This window comes from Podarcis filfolensis (assembly GCF_964270895.1).
Source record: "Podarcis filfolensis genome assembly, chromosome: 4".
Taxonomy (NCBI): domain Eukaryota; kingdom Metazoa; phylum Chordata; class Lepidosauria; order Squamata; family Lacertidae; genus Podarcis; species Podarcis filfolensis.
The window spans coordinates 102,251,267-102,268,719 of NC_139607.1; the positions used below are offsets into that span (position 1 = coordinate 102,251,267).

Here is a 17,453-nt window from a genome sequence, read left to right on the forward strand (position 1 = left end):
TAGGTCTGGTGTTGAGCCTCTCCTGGGTTGCTGCAAAGTCCTCCCAGACCTTAATGTTTTTTTCTACAGTTTGCTGATCTGTTTTTTCCTTTCCATTTGCCATAACACTTAAAGATTCAAGGTCAGTCCCAGAGTCTCACAGTTTTTTCTCTTGCCACTGGAAATTCCCCTAGCCCAGCTCTTGTAAAACAACCAGTTTCAAAGGCTTCCACTAGGGGGAAACAGTTTCTATTTATATTAATCAGTAATGTCCTTTTGAACACAGTTTCAAAGCAATCCAAAGTTAGTTTCAATTTTCAGATACTTTTACTCCTTTTAATGTTGTCTTTCATCTGCCTACCAGGAAGAAAACCTGCTTGGTCCTTATGTATCATTTCCTTTACTATCTTTTTCATCCTATTTGCTAATATACTTGCAAACAATTTATAATCATTATTTAACAATGAAATTGGCCTATAATTTTTAACTTGAGTCAGGTCAGAATCTTGTTTTGGAATAAAAGTGATATAGGCTTCTTTCCATGTTCCTGGTATTTCTTGGACATATCTTTCATTTGTCCTTTTAGTTCATTAACTGTTAAGTCTATTTTTTTAACTGTGACATCTATTTTTTTGTCCATCTGTTCTAATTTTGTCTCTAAATTTTTCTCACTTTTTAAAATTTCTGATTTAATTTCTGCAAACATCTTTACTATTTCCCCTTTTAATTCTGACTCTTGCCTTGAACTTTTTCTTTCTACCGGTGTCGCCCCTTCACTTTTTTTTTGAGTATGAGACATTCCTAATATTAAATATTAGCTTCTTGCCGCTTGTATGGCTAATCCAATCCACGCTCCAACAGCCAGGGAGTTAAAATATCCACTTATTACAATAGCCTTCTTGCCACTTGTTTGGCTATTCGCAATTTCCCGACAAAATATCCACAAAAAAAAAAATATAAAGAGAAATCCCAAACTCCAAAAACAAGCCTCTAAGAAGAAACAAAAGACAAAAACTTAGCAAAGGAAGCAGACTTTATAATCCACGAAAGGGAAGGGGAAAAAAGGGGAAGAAAAAAATCAAAAATGTCCAAATATCCAAATATAGTCCACTAATCCACTCCCAAGTCAACGTCCTTAAAGTTTTTATTTATATCGGAAAGAGAAAGAAATTCTCCCTTTCCGAGAATTAAAATGGCGCTGCTTATTTTTCTGCGTCACAGAAATTGAAGCAAGAAAGAAAGGGGGGGAATACAATCTCCAAGAAAAAGAGAAGCACTCTCAAAGTCCCATAATCACAAAATAACAAAAATGGCGAAAGAGAACAACCTCTGTCTTCTAAGAACTTTACCACTTAATCCATCCCTCCACTATAAAAAAATACAAGGTACATCAAAGGTCTTAGAGGCACTAATTGTCTGTTACGCAGATCTTTTGTAATCGAAAGTAGAAAGTACAGAGGTCCATTTCCGACGTTCCCAGAAATTTCACAAAAAAGACTGTAAAAAAAAAGGCTTTTTTAATTCCTCATCCCTCTTAGCGTTAATTAAAGGTCCATAAAAAAGATTTCTAATTGCCAAAGTAAAATCCGTTTGAATTAACTTACAGTTTTGTCCCGTTCTGTGAATCCCTCCTGTGTATACTTAGAATTCCAGACGAGGCTGACCTCCTTTTTCCCACCTCGTCCTCATCGAATTGTCTCCAATTGTTATTTTGATTTTTTAATCCTTTTAAGTCCTTTTAAATTCGAATTCTTAGTGTTTGAGAGCCGATTGCTTCTGTGCACAAGCACAAACTCGGGGCTTCACTCCTGGAGGACAGTAATGGCTTGCCACTGCCTGCCTTTCTACCCCGCTGCTTTCATCGCCTCCAAAGGAGGTTACCTGGCGGCCGGGGGAATCGCAAAACGGCCGTGCCGGGATCCTGCCCCCTGGATCTCCTTCCAGGGGTGTTTTGGGGGGCTGCGATGCCCTTGCAGCACCCCTCTTTTCCTCCCAAGAGCTGGATTCCCTCTCCAGAGAGAAATCCCGTTTGTCTTCGCTCCCGCGATCAGCCGGAATTCTCTCTGACATTCATTTTTTAATCCTTCTCCCCATTCTCTCTTTTGAATCCTTGTTTCTTTTTCAGGGAAAGGATCTCTTTGCAGAAATGGACCAGATTTCTTCTGAGGCAGAGAGGCCTCCGTTGGACACCAGAGAGAGGCAGCTGGGTAAGGAGGGAGGATTTTTTTTCTCTGTTTAGTCTCATTCTGTTGGTTTTCCAACTCATCAGAGGAGGGAAGATATATTTTTTCACACATAACATCTCTAATGCACCCAAATATCCAAATGCACTAAGCAGGCAAGACTTTCTCAAAGGCCCCTCTGTAGTTTGAGATGCACTGATTTACCTGTGAGACAAGAAGGCACTCTGGGCCTCCCCCTTACCTTTTTTCTCTTGCAGGTGACACAGTGATATTGGCTAGACCTCTTCATCCATCTCTGAATGGGGACAGAATGGAAGCAGCGGCTGTGGATCAGGTCAGGGGAAGCAGCCTTGTGGGGACAGAGGCCAAGGGGTGGAACAATTTCCTAGCTCAAGGAGTGGTGGTGAACAACAGTGTTGTCTCAGAGGAGGACATTTCCCTTTTTCCTTTAGGGTCCAGTGTGCTTTGAAGATGTTGCTGTTTGTTTCACGGATGAGGAGTGGGAGTTGCTGGATCCTGACCAGAGAGCTCTGCATAAGGATGTCATGGAGGAGAATCGTGGGATCATTGCCTCTCTTGGTAAGGCTCCCAGTGGAATCATAATATCTGTTTTTAAATTCAAAACTCCATATGTGACGAACCTCATATATTTTCACAGACCTCAACAGCGCCCCCTACAACACTGGATATTACAATATCCCCCCCCAAAAAACCTTTAACAGTAAATTACTGTTTTTTTCTGTGAATGTTCTTCCTCCAGTTGCAGCTTATTAAACAAGGATCAGCTGGTCTGAACTCCCCAGACCCTTTTGACTGTAAACTTCAGAATTGTTAGGGAAGTTGACGTAGCTTCTGTCAGGTTTTCAGTTTTTGTTTTTCCTCCCATCGGCCTTTGGTTGTCCAAAGAGAAGACTGACATTGGAAACGGAGGGATGCCATGATGGAGCCAAAAAAATCCATTTGAGAGAAGAGCGAGGCTTATCGAATCACAGGTTCCCCTAAGGATGTCGGTTGATCCCCGTTAATTAATGCACCCAACCCTTCAGAAAACCATCCATCTAACCCACTTGTGTTATTCCTCTATTACCAGTGTTAACAAGTATTCTTCATTAATTTCTCCCTGAGTCTCTAATCCATTTCTCTTCATTGCAGATAGTGATGGACTGGAAATTAAGAACATGGGTGATCATGACAAGATCCCCACAATGGAGAAGCTGAATAAATATCTTGAATGTGGGAAAAGTTCCTTTTCCACTTCCCATCAAAGAAATCCCATTGGGAAGAAAGCATATCAGTGTGTGGAATATGGAAAGAGCTTCAGTCAGAGCTCCTCTCTCACTTCCTATCACAGTATTCATACAGGGGAGACACCCTATCAGTGTGTGGAATGTGGAATGAGCTTCACTCACAGCCACCATCTCACTTCCCATCAGAGAATTCATAGAGGGGAGAAGCCCTATCAGTGTGTGGATTGTGGAAAGAGCTTCAGTTACAGCAGCAATCTCACTCGCCATCAGAGAATTCATACAGGGGAGAAACCCTATCAGTGTGTAGAATGTGGAAAGAGCTTCAATACAAGCTCCTATCTCATTAAGCATCAGAGAATTCATACAGGGGAGAAACCCTATCAGTGCTTGGAATGTGGAAAGAGCTTCAGTACAAGCTCCTATCTCATTAAGCATCAGAGAATTCATACAGGGGAGAAACCCTATCAGTGCTTGGAATGTGGAAAGAGCTTCAGTCAGAAGGGCAATCTCGCTTCCCATCAAATAATTCATACAGGGGAGAAACCCTATCAGTGTGTGGAATGTGGAAAGAGCTTCAGGAGGAGCTGCAATCTCAGTTCCCATCAAAAAATTCATACAAAGGCCCCAAAACCCTTCATTATATACAGCTTTCAGTGCCAGGGAAAAACTCATCTCCTTAACCAGGCCTTTGGCTGATTGACATCTAATGCCCTTTTACAATGTGGTGGGGAGGTGGGGGTTACAGGTTTTTTGGGGGGTGTTTTGTGTTTTCATTGTGTGGTTTTATGTTGTAACCGTCCTGAGACCTGTGGGTATAGAGAATAAGAGCCAACTCTTAGAGTCTGAGGGCTCTTTGCCCCCCAATAAGATATTTGAGGGGGCCACCCCCCAGTTCATAGGAACAGCCATTCAAATGGCATGCTTGCACCGCATCCTGTGACTGTTTAACCAAGGCGGGGCTTACTAAACCCCTCCTATATTTTATTCAAGTTGGCACCCCTGCTATAGGGCGCTATAGAAGTCAAATAAATGCATAAATAAAACAAAACCATCTTGGTCGTCTTCCAGCTCGTCCCAGCTTGTCAATATCCTTCTTAATATTATCATTTTAAAAAATTATGTACCCTTCGTGGCTTTCTCAAAAACAAGTCAAGCCAGAGAAATCTCTCTTTTTTCTTTTTCTATTTCTGGATGGAGCTATAGACTGTTTCTCAGGGGACTTCTGTGGAAATAGTGCATCTTGATTTCAGTAAGGCTTTTGACAAAGTCCCCCTTGATATTTATGTGAGGAAACTGGTAAAATGAGCCTGAACTAGGTAACTGTTAGGTGGATTTGACTGACCGAACCCAAAGAGGACTCCTTCATGGTTCCTCCTCATCCTGGAGAAAAGTGACAAAGAGGGGTGCTGCAGGGTTCTGTCCTGGGCCCATTGTTGTTCAAGTTCTTTATAAATGTCTTGGATGAAGGAACTGAGAAGATGCTCATCACATTTGCAGACGACACCAAACGGGGATCAGAGGCCAATGTGGCAGAAGTCAGAATCAGATCAAGGGCAGGAATAGTACCACTTTATTCTGCCTTGGTCAGGCCGCACCCAGAATACTGTGTTCAATTCTAGGCACCACAATTTAAGTATCTTAAATTTTGTTTGCCAGGGGAAATCAAGAAGGTGGGGGAGCACAATCCATATTCCTTTTATAACACATGGCAAATGTTTGTTGAATATATAAATTGTTAAAACTGTTGCAGGAATCCACCCAGCACTCATGGGAAAATGTATCGTGGTCTTTTAGAAAAGGCATCCCCAAACTCGGCACTCCAGATGTTTTGGGACTACAGCTCCCATCATCCCTAGCTAACAGGACCAGTGGTCAGGAATGATGGGAATTGTAGTCCCAAAACATCTGGAGGGCCGAGTTTGGGGATGCCTGTTTTAGAATAATGAAATGAAACTTTAACACATGACATGCTGAAAGTCTGAAATTCCATCAGGACAAGTTACTTTTTGTTTACTGTTGTAACTATTGCTTTCTGAATATTTATCTTCTGTACCATGAAGATAAAGAAAAATAATGTTTTTTAAAAAGGAGATGGGGAAATCATGTGTACTATTCCATCAATCTGCTTGCATGTGTTGAGTTTTATTTGGAGACTGTAACTCTCAGTAATTTCATTATCTGTATGTGTTTCTGTGTGTTCAGCACACATGATTGCAGGTGAGACTGAGTAAAACACTTCATCGGAAAAATTAGAAGCATCTAATGTTCCCTGGACTTTTAATAATAAATAATAATAATTTTATTATTTATACCCCACCCTCCCCAGCCAAGGCCGGGCTCAGAGCGGCTTACAAGCAATAATAAAAACAAGATGAATGATTACAACTTAAAAACAAAATTAAAATACAACATTGAAATATTGAAACATTAAAATATTAAAATGTAGCCTCATCGCAGGAGGAGAAGGAAAGGAAAAAAGAGAGGGAGGGAATCAAATTGGCTCCAAGCCAAAGGCCAGGCGGAACAACTCTTGTCTTACAGGCCCTGCGGAAAGAAATCAGATCCTGCAGGGCCCTGGTCTCATGAGGCAGAGCGTTCCACCAGGCTGGAGCCATCACTGAAAAGGCCCTGGCTCTGGTTGAGGCCAATCTAACTTCCTTAGGGCCTGGGACCACTAGAGTGTTGTTATTTATGGACCTTGAGGCTCTCTGTGGGGCAGACCGGGAGAGGCGGTCCCATAGGTACGAGGGTCCTAGGCCCTGAAGGGCTTTAAAGGTCAAAAGCAGCACCTTAAATCTGACCCTGTACTCCACCGGGAGCCAGTGCAACTGGTAAAGCACTGGGTGAATATGCTCCCATGGCAGAGACCCCGTGAGGAGCCTCGCTGCAGCATTCTGTACCCACTGGAGTTTCTGGGACAGCTTCAAGGGCAGCCCCGCGTAGAGCGAATTACAGTAGTCAAGCCTGGAGATGACCGTCGCATGGATCACTTTTAGGGCAATGCATGGTGCTTTTGTTTGACACATAAAAATCTGGCTGCTCCTAAAGACTTGTCTGTCTGTCTCTGCACCACAACACTGCTTTGGAACGGCTTCTTTCTGATTGGTTAAAATGACTATTGGTTGGTGCTGGTGCTTGAGGATGATGAAAGGTACTTGAACAAAAAAAGTTGGGTTTTTAAAAAAATTCCCTACAGCCATGTTTCTCAGGCTAGGCTGGCCATTGTCCTGGTCCCACTCATCTTATGGTGGACTACAAAGCTCTTAACAGCTTCTGATCAGTTTACTTGAGAGATTGCCTTCCCCCATGTATTCCCAACTCAACTGCTTAGAGAAAACTGGCACAGTTACCGGTTCCACATAAAACACCTGTACTTGTGAGAAATCAAAATTTTAGTGTGGCAACACAGGTAGACTTTGGAACTCCCTGTTGTGTATTGAGTCAAAGGATTTTATATCTGTATTGTTATTGTCTGTATTTGCATTAGGGTAACGTAACTGCCTTTTGGTTCCAGAGGGTACAGCTACTATTGGTTCATTTAAGCTGCTGTATTTGGATCCTCTGTCTTATTGGTTTCCTCCAAAAGGCAGGACTGTGATTGCCTGATATTGTTCCCTCCAAAATGTATCCTTTCTAGCTAGTTCCCTGTCCCTATGAATGTAGCTCTCCCCTCCTCAGTTCTCAGTCTTGTTTGCTTGAATAAAGAAGTGTTACTACAGAACTGTCTCCAGCGTATTATGTCAAGAGAGCTGAAATCACAAACCCCACGTCACAACAACTGGCGACGAAGGTGGGATCCGGAATGCTGAGGAGCGGTTAAACGCAGCCTTGCCTCAGAGTCCGGATTGTAGCTAAGAACAAGACTCACTGGCCGGCTGAGAAGACGACCCTGCCCACAGGACAATGGAGAGTCCAAGGGTATTGGAGCCCTTCCAGCCATCAGAGCCCCACACGTGGGAAGACTACGTCGAACGCTTCGAGTTCTTCGCAGTGGCTCAAGGGATCACCGAAGCCAGCAAAAGAAGGGCCACATTCCTGAGCTACTGTGGGCCTGAGACCTTCAAGCTGGCCAAGGCATTGCTTGCTCCAGCGAAGCTAAGTGAGACACCTCTCAAAGATATTCTTGCCTGCCTGACAAGCCATTTGGCGCCTACTGAGACCAAGATGGCCCGGCGGTTGGAGTTTCATAAGACGGAGCAGCGTGCTGGGGAGTCTGTATCTGCATTCCTAGCTGAACTGCGGAAGCTCGCTCAGCACTGCGACTTCCAAGATCTGGAAGAGACTCTCCTGGATCGGTTTATCGGTGGTCTGAGCAGCAAGAAAGCCAGAAGACGCATCGTGGCTAAAGAAGAGGTTACCCTTGCTTCAGCCTTGAAGGAGGCCACCGCCACGGAGAATTATGAAAGAGAGGAGCTTGATGCCAGTCGCAAGGCCCCTAAGCCACAGATAGAAGTTGCGCATGCCATGGACGAGCTAGAGGCTACTCCGAGCCAAAGCCCAGTCCGTGGGGTCGAGTCAGTGCGTCAGGCCTGCACAGTGCACAAAGATCACCGAGGCAGGTGCCCTGGTTGTGGCGGAAACCATGAGCGGAAGAGTTGTCGTTTCCGGGATGCTATGTGCCGGATGTGCGGGAAGACAGGTCACATCGCCAGGGTCTGTAGATCGGCGGCGTTGGGAGCGACAGGAGCAACTAGACTGGAGCATCGCAGACTGTCCACGGCAAACCATGTTCTAAAGGACTGCCACTACGTAACGGAGATCAACGGGAGGGTCGTGCAGTTTCCAGCGCAAGGCAAGGCACACGTCAAGGTGAAGATTGAGGGTCAGCTGTGCGACATGGAGGTGGACTCTGGATCTGGATTCACTATCGTGTCGGACCAGACCGCGAGGACATTCTTCCCCAGGGGTAAGTTGCCCCCTCTGGAGCCCTTCCCGGCAACCTTGCAGTCATACTCAGCGGGCCGCATCCATGTCATGGGAATGTGTGCCGTGAGAGTACAGTTCCGGGACAAACAGGCGGTACTCAAACTGGTGATTGCGAAGGGCAGTCGCCCCAGTCTCCTGGGCACTGACTGGTTCCCCGCCCTGGGACTGAGTATATCAGGGCTTAATTCAATCCAAACCTGCCCTGAGATGAGTGAGGCATTATGCAAAGAATTTGCTGGTCTCTTTAATGGAAAACTGGGTTGTTATAAAGGGCCCCCAGTTGACTTCGAATTGGACCCTGGGGTGGCCCCAGTCTGACTCAAACCAAGGCGAGTGCCATTTGCACTGCAACCCAAGATCGAAGCAGAGCTGGATAAATTGGTCAAGCAGGGAGTTCTCTCACCCGTGGACTCTGCTAAGTGGGAGACTCCAATCGTCACGCCCCTTAAAGCAAATGGGGAAGTCAGGATCTGTGCAGATTACAAATGTACTATCAATAAGGCACTCAGGGGAAACTCATACCCCATTCCAGTCGTATCACATCTGTTGGCTAAACTGGCTGGGGGCAAGGTGTTCGCCAAAATTGACCTGGCACAAGCTTACCAACAGCTGCCAGTAACCCCACAATCAGCGGAAGCACAGACTATTGTCACACATAAACGGGCGTTCAGAGTTAACAGATTACAATTTGGAGTTTGTGTGGCCCCAGGGATTTTTCAAGGGCTCATGGAACGCCTGTTAAGAGGTCTGCCGGGGGTCTTGCCATTTTTTGATGACGTTTTGATTGCTGGAAAAGACCCACAGGAACTGGTTGCGCGTGTCTGTGCAGTGTTGCTCAAGTTCCAGGAGGTGGGGTTGCAACTGAAAAAGGAAAAATGCAGTTTTGGGGTGCCAACTGTGGATTTCTTGGGGTTTAAAATTGATGCATCAGGCATCCACCCCACAGATGCTAAGATTAAGGCCATCATTGAGGCACCACGACCACAGAACAAGACGCAGTTGCAGTCATTCCTGGGACTTATTAACTTTTATCATTCGTTCTTACCCCAGAAAGCTTCGGTAGCTGAACCATTACATTGACTGTTGCAGAAAAAGAATGTGTGGCGATGGGGGCAGGGGCAGCAGAAGGCTTTTGACTCCTTGCGAGGAATGCTGAGTAGCAGGAGCGTCCTTGCTCATTATGATGAGTCGAAGCCGCTGGTCCTGGCATGTGATGCCTCTCAATACGGCCTGGGGGCGGTGCTGAGTCATAGGGAACCGGATGGGTCGGAAAAGCCCATCTCTTTCTATTCCCGTACGTTGTCGCCCACGGAGCACAACTATGCTCAAATTGACGAAGAGGCGCTTGCAATTGTGGCAGGAATCAAAAAGTTCCATGATTATGTGTATGGTCGCCATTTCTCCATTGAAACGGACCACAAACCACTGTTAGGGTTGTTCAACCCGAACAAACAAACGCCACAAATTCTCTCCCCCAGAATGTTGCGTTGGTCTATATTCCTGAACGGGTTCCAGTACACCTTGACCCATGTGCCAGGGAAACGGTTGTGCCACGCTGATGCGCTGAGTCGATTGCCTCTTCCTGGCGGGAGCAATGTGGATCCTGCTCCAGCGGAGCACATAATGATGCTGGAAACACTTCCGGGGGCTCCTGTAACGGCTACTGATATAGCTGAGAAAACAAGGAAAGATGCTGTTCTCTCCCGTGTGCTCACTTGGGTGGGGAGGGGGTGGCCAGGTGGTTCGCATGAAGACAAATTCAGGCCTTATGCGACAAGGCAGCACGAGTTGTCCATGCATAAGGGTTGTCTCCTGTGGGGAGATAGGGTGATCATCCCAGCACCAATGAGAAACAGGGTTCTTGAGACGCTTCACATGGGACACCCGGGAATGGTCAGGATGAAGTCGCTGGCCCGATGTTATGTGTGGTGGCCTGGAATGGACCAGAACATAGAACAATGGGTACGAACATGCAAGGCATGCCAAGAGGTGCGGCCAGAAGTGGCCAGAGCACCAGTTCACTGGTGGGAGCAGTCCAGATCTCCCTGGAGCCGGCTGCACTTAGATTTTGCTGGGCCATTCTAGGGGAAGGTCTTTTTGGTTATCGTCGATGCATATTCCAAATGGTTAGAAGTGGCGATGGTCCCTAGCATGGCATCAGCTGCCGTAATCAAGGTGTTGAGGCAGCTGTTTGCAACCCACGGGTTACCTGAGACCATTGTATCAGATAATGGGGCAGCTTTTGTATCCCAAGAATTCAGGGCATTCTTGGCTGATAACTTCATAAGAGGGGTCACATCCGCGCCCTTTCACCCATCCTCCAATGGGCAGGCTGAGCGCATGGTAAGAACAGCCAAAGAATCCATTGCGCGCTTAATGGAGGGTAACTGGTCAGCTCGCATCGCGCGAATGTTATTTTTGCAGCATGCGACGCCGTGTACTGCGACAGGCAAGTCGCCAGCTGAGCTGCTCTTGGGTAGAAGACTGGTAACGGTGCTGGATTATGTCCACCCCGATAAAATGCCAAACCGTAATTCAAGAGAAACCCCCCAGGCTGAGGCTGACACAACAAGGTATCTCGCCCCTGAAGATCTGGTCTGGGTGAGGAACTATTCACGAGGTCCGCGGTGGGTGGCTGGTGTGGTCACCCGGACTAGTGGACCAGTGTCCTACTATGTGACCTTGGAAAATGGGCAAGTTTGGAAGAGACATATAGATCAGCTGAGGCGCCGGGCGCTCAGCAGGGAGGGGTCAGATAATTCATCCCTGGCTAACGACGCAGAGCTGCAAGACCAGAGTGAAAATGGCCCAGAGGTGCAGTCACCAGGGGCTTCAGCAAATGAACCAGGGTCTGCTAGTCCTCAGGAGGACGAGGTACAGGTAGGGGACCCTGCGATGTCTGGGACTCCATCTGTTCCTGACGAAACCCCTATAGCACCCCCCCTACCACAGGTAACATCCAATCCAGAACCGGCAACACCTGTTGTCAGGAGATCAAGTAGAAGTTGTAGGACCCCACAGTACCTGAGAGATTACGTCTGCGGTGCTCACTAGGGGGGGAGGGGTGTTGTGTATTGAGTCAAAGGGTTTTATATCTGTATTATTATTGTCTGTATTTGCATTAGGGTAAAGTAACTGCCTTTTGGTTCCAGAGGGTACAGCTACTATTGGTTCATTTAAGCTGCTGTATTTGGATCCTCTGTCTTATTGGTTTCCTCCAAAAGGCAGGACTGTGATTGCCTGATATTGTTCCCTCCAAAATGTATCCTTTCTAGCTAGTTCCCTGTCCCTATGAATGTAGCTCTCCCCTCCTCAGTTCTCAGTCTTGTTTGCTTGAATAAAGAAGTGTTACTACAGAACTGTCTCCAGCGTATTATGTCAAGAGAGCTGAAATCACAAACCCCACGTCACAACACTCCCTGCCTGCATTACTTTTTCCCGCTTTTCTTTTTGATGCCTGCAAAAATAAATAAATGTTTGTTTAGGCAAGCCCATCCAGATATTTAAAATGTGGACATGTATTTTAATCTGATTCTTTGCAAACGGTGCATTTGTAATTATTTCTAAATATTTTAAATAGTTGTGTGTATCTTTTACTGATGCAAAAAATTATGTGTGTGTGTGTGGGGGGGGTGACACCGGGTACCACCTGACCTTGCTATGCCTCTGGAGCTGGAGCTGCAGAATTGGTCCTTTCCCCTGCAAGCTGCTCCTCCACTTTCCGGCCAAGGGAGGGAGATGCTCAGAGTCCAACCAAGAGCCTCACCCCACAAAGGGATATCTGGGCATTGGCGTAGTCAGGGGGGCAGCTGCCCCCCCCCGAAATCCATAAGAAATAATAGAAATCTGAGGTTCTGCCAAGCGAGAGAGGGCTGAGCGGGGGGGGGGGGGACTCGGCTTTGCAAGGGTTAAAGGGAACTGAGCTGCCTTCCTAGAGAGGACAGGAAGCAAGGGGGGGCCAGGTCCTCCAGAGCCAGGGCCCCTCCCTGACTTTCCTGCTTGGGTGTCTCCCTGGGATCTGGTGAGTCTCCTCTCTCTCTGGGATCTGGTGGGGGTCCCAGGGCTGGGGCAGGAGAGGGTGCCTGGGGGGCCTGATCTGCTCCTGCAGGGGGGGGACCCCAAGTCAGGGAGGAGAGGGTCCTGCCAGGGAGGGGCCAGAACTGCCACGCTCTCCTTCCTGCAGAGCAGAGGGTCCCAAACTCATTTGGCCCTCTGCGCCCCCCCCCCTTTCAGAAAAACAATGATTCTCCCACGAAATCTCATTTCTTTAAACAAAGGAGTCCCATTGCACAACAGAGGGAACATGTGCAAATAGTTTTCCAAAGCTGGACGGGGAGGTGGACTAGCCCCCGCCCCGCAAAAAAAAAACCACGGGGAGGGAGGAAGGGAAAGTTGGGAGAGAAAGGATAGGAGTAAAGAGAGGGATCCCAGCCCATAGCCTGGCTGCTGCATTGGGTACCAGTTTCCCAGTGTCTCCCAGGGCAGCTCCCCACGGAGGCCACTGCAGCCATCCCACTGCAGCCATCCCCTCGTACCCAGAGCATGGCATCCCATGACCACATCCTCTCTCTCCCAAAGGGATTGTAGCTGGAAAACCAGCCGGAAATGGGCGCTGCTACTCACTGAGCCTCCAGGGACCTTGGCATCAGTGGCTGTGTGTGTGTTAAGCTGGCTAACAGAATAATAATAATAAATTGCCCGCCTGAATTTCAAGTGAGACGTATTTGGCCCCGTCCACTTGGCCCTCAGGGGGTTGGCCAGATACATACCTGGCCCTCAGAGCAAAGAAAAAGGGACCCCAGGAGTCTGTCTGGAGAGCAGCAGAGAGACCAAGTGCAAGAAAAAGAGACAGAAGCAGGGGAGAAATGTGCCTGGAAGTGGGGGGGGGGGAGAGCAACTCCTGAGGACCCCCAAGTGAGGACCCCCACTAGAGCCAAGCATCCATTATTCAAAAGATGCAAATTATTCCCTTAGGAGTCAGTTTTTGTGTCTGTCTTTCAAGGGCTGCATCGCTGTCCCCTGCTGGGATCTGGTGAGTCTCCTCTCCACTCATTTGGCCTTCCACTCCCCATTGGGGGGGGGGGGAGAATGACACCAAGGCAGGATAGAGCAGGAATATGACTTCCCATGATCTGGACTCTAGACTTCTGTGGATGCAGCCTAGAATAGCACTAGCTTTTTTCTTTTGCTGCTGTATCACATTCATCACTGGTAGTGACAAGCAAGTGATTCTGGCTGTTTTCACCAGATTTAGCTGGCTCCCCCCCCCCCATTTTTCATTCTGCTTTACTAAGTGGGAGAAGCTGCAAGAAGTTCAGAACTCTGCATAGATTAAGATATGAGACAGAAGCTGCAGACTCTGCTTGGAGACCTTGCCCAGCTTGTCTTTAAAACTCCGAAATTCCTCCATGATGGCTTTCTTGTCAACTTTCGCATTGCTAGGCAATGCTTCTGTTATTTCGCTCAGTTCTTCTTCTCTGTAGTTACTTGTAGACTAGATTCCCTTTCTCCTGTGGGGAAGGAATGGGGTTCATGATGCAAACCCTCCAAGTGTCCCTATTTCACAGGGACAGTCCTGGATTTTGCAAGACATCACAGCACTGAATAAAACAATCCGGAAATGGGTTTCACATGTAAGTCAGACCAAGCCCAGAGAATAAAACATCACCATAAGCAGAGAACATGGACTCATGCACTATCTGGTCTTAAAGGAGCCTGAGAATTTTATTCACTGACTGACTCCTCTTAGATTTCTTTTTTTTATATATAAATTTTTATTAATTTTCCAACATATATTAAAACACAATACAAATGACAATACATAAACAAACAAACATAAAAACACGTATAATTTCGTAACCTCTTTTCCTTAAACCTTGTTTCAACGACTTCCCCATACCTCCCTTTTCTGCATCCCTGTTTTAAACTTTTCCAGCAACCCCTAATTTCAATTATTTATAATTCACTTTCTTTAATCCTTTTTCTCTTACCCAATTATTTATCGCTGCAATTCTGTTTTACATTACCCATGACATTTTAGCACTCATTAATTTTACAACAGTTCTTAAGATAAACTTTAAATTTCTTCCAATCTTCTTCCATCGTCTCTTTTCCTTGGTCACGGATTCTGCCAGTCATCTCGGCCAGTCCCATATAGTCTATCACCTTCGTCTGCCACTCTTCCAGCGTGGGTAGTTCTTGTGTCTTCCAATACTTTGCTAAAAGAACTCTTGCTGCTGTTGTAGCATACATAAAGAACGTCCTATCTTTCCTTGACACCAATTGGCCTGCCATGCCCAGGAGAAAGGCCTCTGGTTTCTTATGAAAGGTACACTTAAGTACCTTCTTAATTTCATTATAGATCATTTCCCAGAAGACCTTGATCCTTGGGCACGTCCACCAATGGTGGTAAAAGGTGCCTTCAGTTTCATTACATTTCCAGACTCCTCTTAGATTTCACCCACTTCCTTCCATATCACAAAAATGCCACATTTCAAAAGCAGAATATAGATATATACACCCTGTTTCATTCCTTTATGCTGCTCTGCCTTTCACAAAACCTGTGTCCTCGGCTCAGGCAAATACTTAGCAGTCAGGGCATACCAAAACATCTCCAGCCATGGATGTTCTCACTGCAACTTTGAGAAAGTTGGTGGATTAGCATTTTTCCTGTGCGGATTTATATCACTATAGTTGGTGCTGGTAGCCTCTTCTTCCTCATTGTCTGGTTTCCTAACAATTTTGGCATTGCTGCTAAAAAAATCTAAAATGTTTTTCCCCCATACTGTATTTATTGACAAAGGGATTTTGCAGGATTCTTGGGTGCTCAGTAGAGAGAGAAGAGGGTGTGTAAACTTGATACAACTTTATGCACTGTATTTGCTTTGTAGGATTTGCAAGAGCTTCACAATAAGACAGACAGAACTTTGCAGAAGACCAAAGGGTTCCTTCCGATCTCTCAGAGGCTTCCTGAGAGCATAGATGGATGTGCGAGACCCAGCTGGCCCTGGAGCAAGAAGAGGCCATGCCAACCAAACTGGGAGCAGTGGGGGATTCTGGGAAAACTCTGTGCAGAAGATCCTGGGTGAGGAGGACACCCTCCGCTCAGACGTGCGGAGCCAGCAGCTGAGGCAGTTCTGCTCCCAGGAGGCTAAAGGACCCCGAGAGGTTTGCAGCCGACTCTACCACCTTGACCATCAGTGGCTGAAGCCAGAAAGGCACACGAAAGCTGAGATGCTGGACCTGGTGATCTTGGAGCAGTTCCTGGCTGTCCTTCCACCAGAGATGGAGAGCTGGTTGAGGGACTGTGGAGCGGAGACCAGTTCCCAGGCGGTGGCCCTGGCCGAAGGTTTCCTCCTGAGTCAGGCAGAGGAGAGAAAGCAGGTGAGAGAGACTTTCCTCTGGATACTCCCAAGGGGCTCCAAGCAGGACGGGAGAACATCCCATAATGCTCTACTGATGGCCCATCCTTTTTCTGGGAAAGCATCCATGGAATGAGATCTCACACCCTTCAAGTCTTTGTCATTCTCTTTGTAATATTTCTCACCATTCATTCTCTGTTTTGAATCCTTGTTGGTCTTTCAGGAAAATGATCATTTTGCAGAAATGGACCTGGATTCCTGTGAGGCAGAGAGGCCTCCGTTGGACATCAGAAAGAGGCATCAGGGTAAGGAGGGAGGAGTTTTTTCTCTCTCCATTTGGTCATATTCCTTTGGCTTTGAACAGGATGGATTTGAATCAAATCATTTGTTTTTACAGAAAATCTCATTCTTGCTGGTATAATCTTAATATTTACAACCAGGTGAAGGTTTCATTTTTAGAATAATAAATTTTCGGAGTGGTTTTTACAGTTTTATCAAAGATTACTGATTTGGTTAGAAATACATAGATAATTATGGAATTATTGTCAGGATCCCTAAGATAGCTGTTTATATTTGGACAACTTTTCTGCTGTACTTTGTTGGAAGGAGAAAAATAAATAAATAATCATTTCCTTAATAACAATTTAAATATTTTATTTAACTAAAACAATAACATTACAGCATATGTATCCATGTTTTTTAACTGACGTACAGTAGTTAGAGATTTTATTGTTTGGACAGTGCCAGTTGAGCCCTGGGAAGAAGGGCCTGGAACCCGTGAACTCTTGTTAGTTGACTGGCAAGAACTTCAAGGTCTCACCATGAACTTACAGATCCCGGTTACCACCCAAAGGTCCCAAGACTTGGGGAGCATTCTGGTCACAAGGTTGCACTTTCATTTTTACTGCTTCACACTTAGCTACTTCAGCAGATCTATTCTACTCTTCTACTCCAAACAATCTATTCATTGAACTTCTTGGAATTTAGCATTTAAGAGTAAAGGGTTGATTCTGTGTATATAAATTTGCAAAGGGAGAATGGGATTAAGGTTTTCTCCTCAACTCTGTATGTTTATTTTATAGCATTTTTCCTGTGAAGAAAAGGCATGATTTTTGCGGACACAAATTCACTCTTTTAAGAACTGCAAAAACAAACATCTGTGATAATATCTTCATGTTAGAAAAACTGCCCCAAATATTCTTACAGAAACCTCTGGAATTGCATGACATTGTGAATGGATTAATGGAATTCATTTACCAAAAAATTTAGACATTGTATATGAAGGCTCATGCTGCATAATTAAAAACAAATCCTTATTTCCTTATGAATAGCCTTTGAACTATAATGTTACTTAAATAGAAAACTATCAATAGAAAGATTTTTCCTCCAAAAGCAATTTATTTCTAAATATCAGATTTAAATTTTTAAAAATCCAAATTAAATTTTAAAAAACCCTGTTTATTTTATATATTTTTTAATCATTGCTTTTCTAATCCACCATGGTTTTGAAACTCATCTGTGGGTTCTTTTCATCTTTTGTTGGGGGAGATAGTGGGACCAAGAGCCCAGAGGTGGGGAGATATATTTTTCACAACTAACATCTGAAATGCACCCAAACATCCAAATGCACTCAGCAGGCGAGACTTTCTCAAAGGCGCCTGTGTAGTTTGAGATGCACTGATTCACCTGTGAGACAAGAAGGCACTCTGGGCCTCCCCCTTACCTTTTTCCTCTTGCAGGTGACACAGTGATACTGG

At 45.6% G+C, this 17,453-nt stretch overlaps 2 protein-coding genes across 3 annotated transcripts in view; both read left to right on the forward strand.

The window, feature by feature from the left end:
• The window catches only part of LOC310760686 (uncharacterized protein), a 57,872-nt gene that overhangs the window by 13,876 nt on the left and 26,543 nt on the right, over positions 1 to 17,453 (forward strand). The window contains exon 2 of one of the 2 annotated variants that reach the window (XM_083609663.1): positions 15,226 to 15,718. In XM_083609663.1, the coding sequence (XP_083465789.1) occupies positions 15,317 to 15,718 (402 nt within the window). In that variant the 5' untranslated portion in view covers positions 15,226 to 15,316. Of the gene's footprint in view, positions 1 to 2,502; positions 2,742 to 15,225; positions 15,719 to 17,453 lie in introns of those variants that run through there. The other variant, XM_083609664.1, reaches the window with a different exon arrangement.
• Positions 8,139 to 17,453, forward strand: part of LOC310760877 (olfactory receptor 51G1-like) — a 166,317-nt gene continuing 157,002 nt past the window's right edge. Inside the window, exon 1 of the mRNA XM_083610089.1 lies at positions 8,139 to 8,315. The gene's annotated coding sequence lies outside the window, so the exon portion shown is untranslated. The remainder of the gene's footprint in view (positions 8,316 to 17,453) is intronic.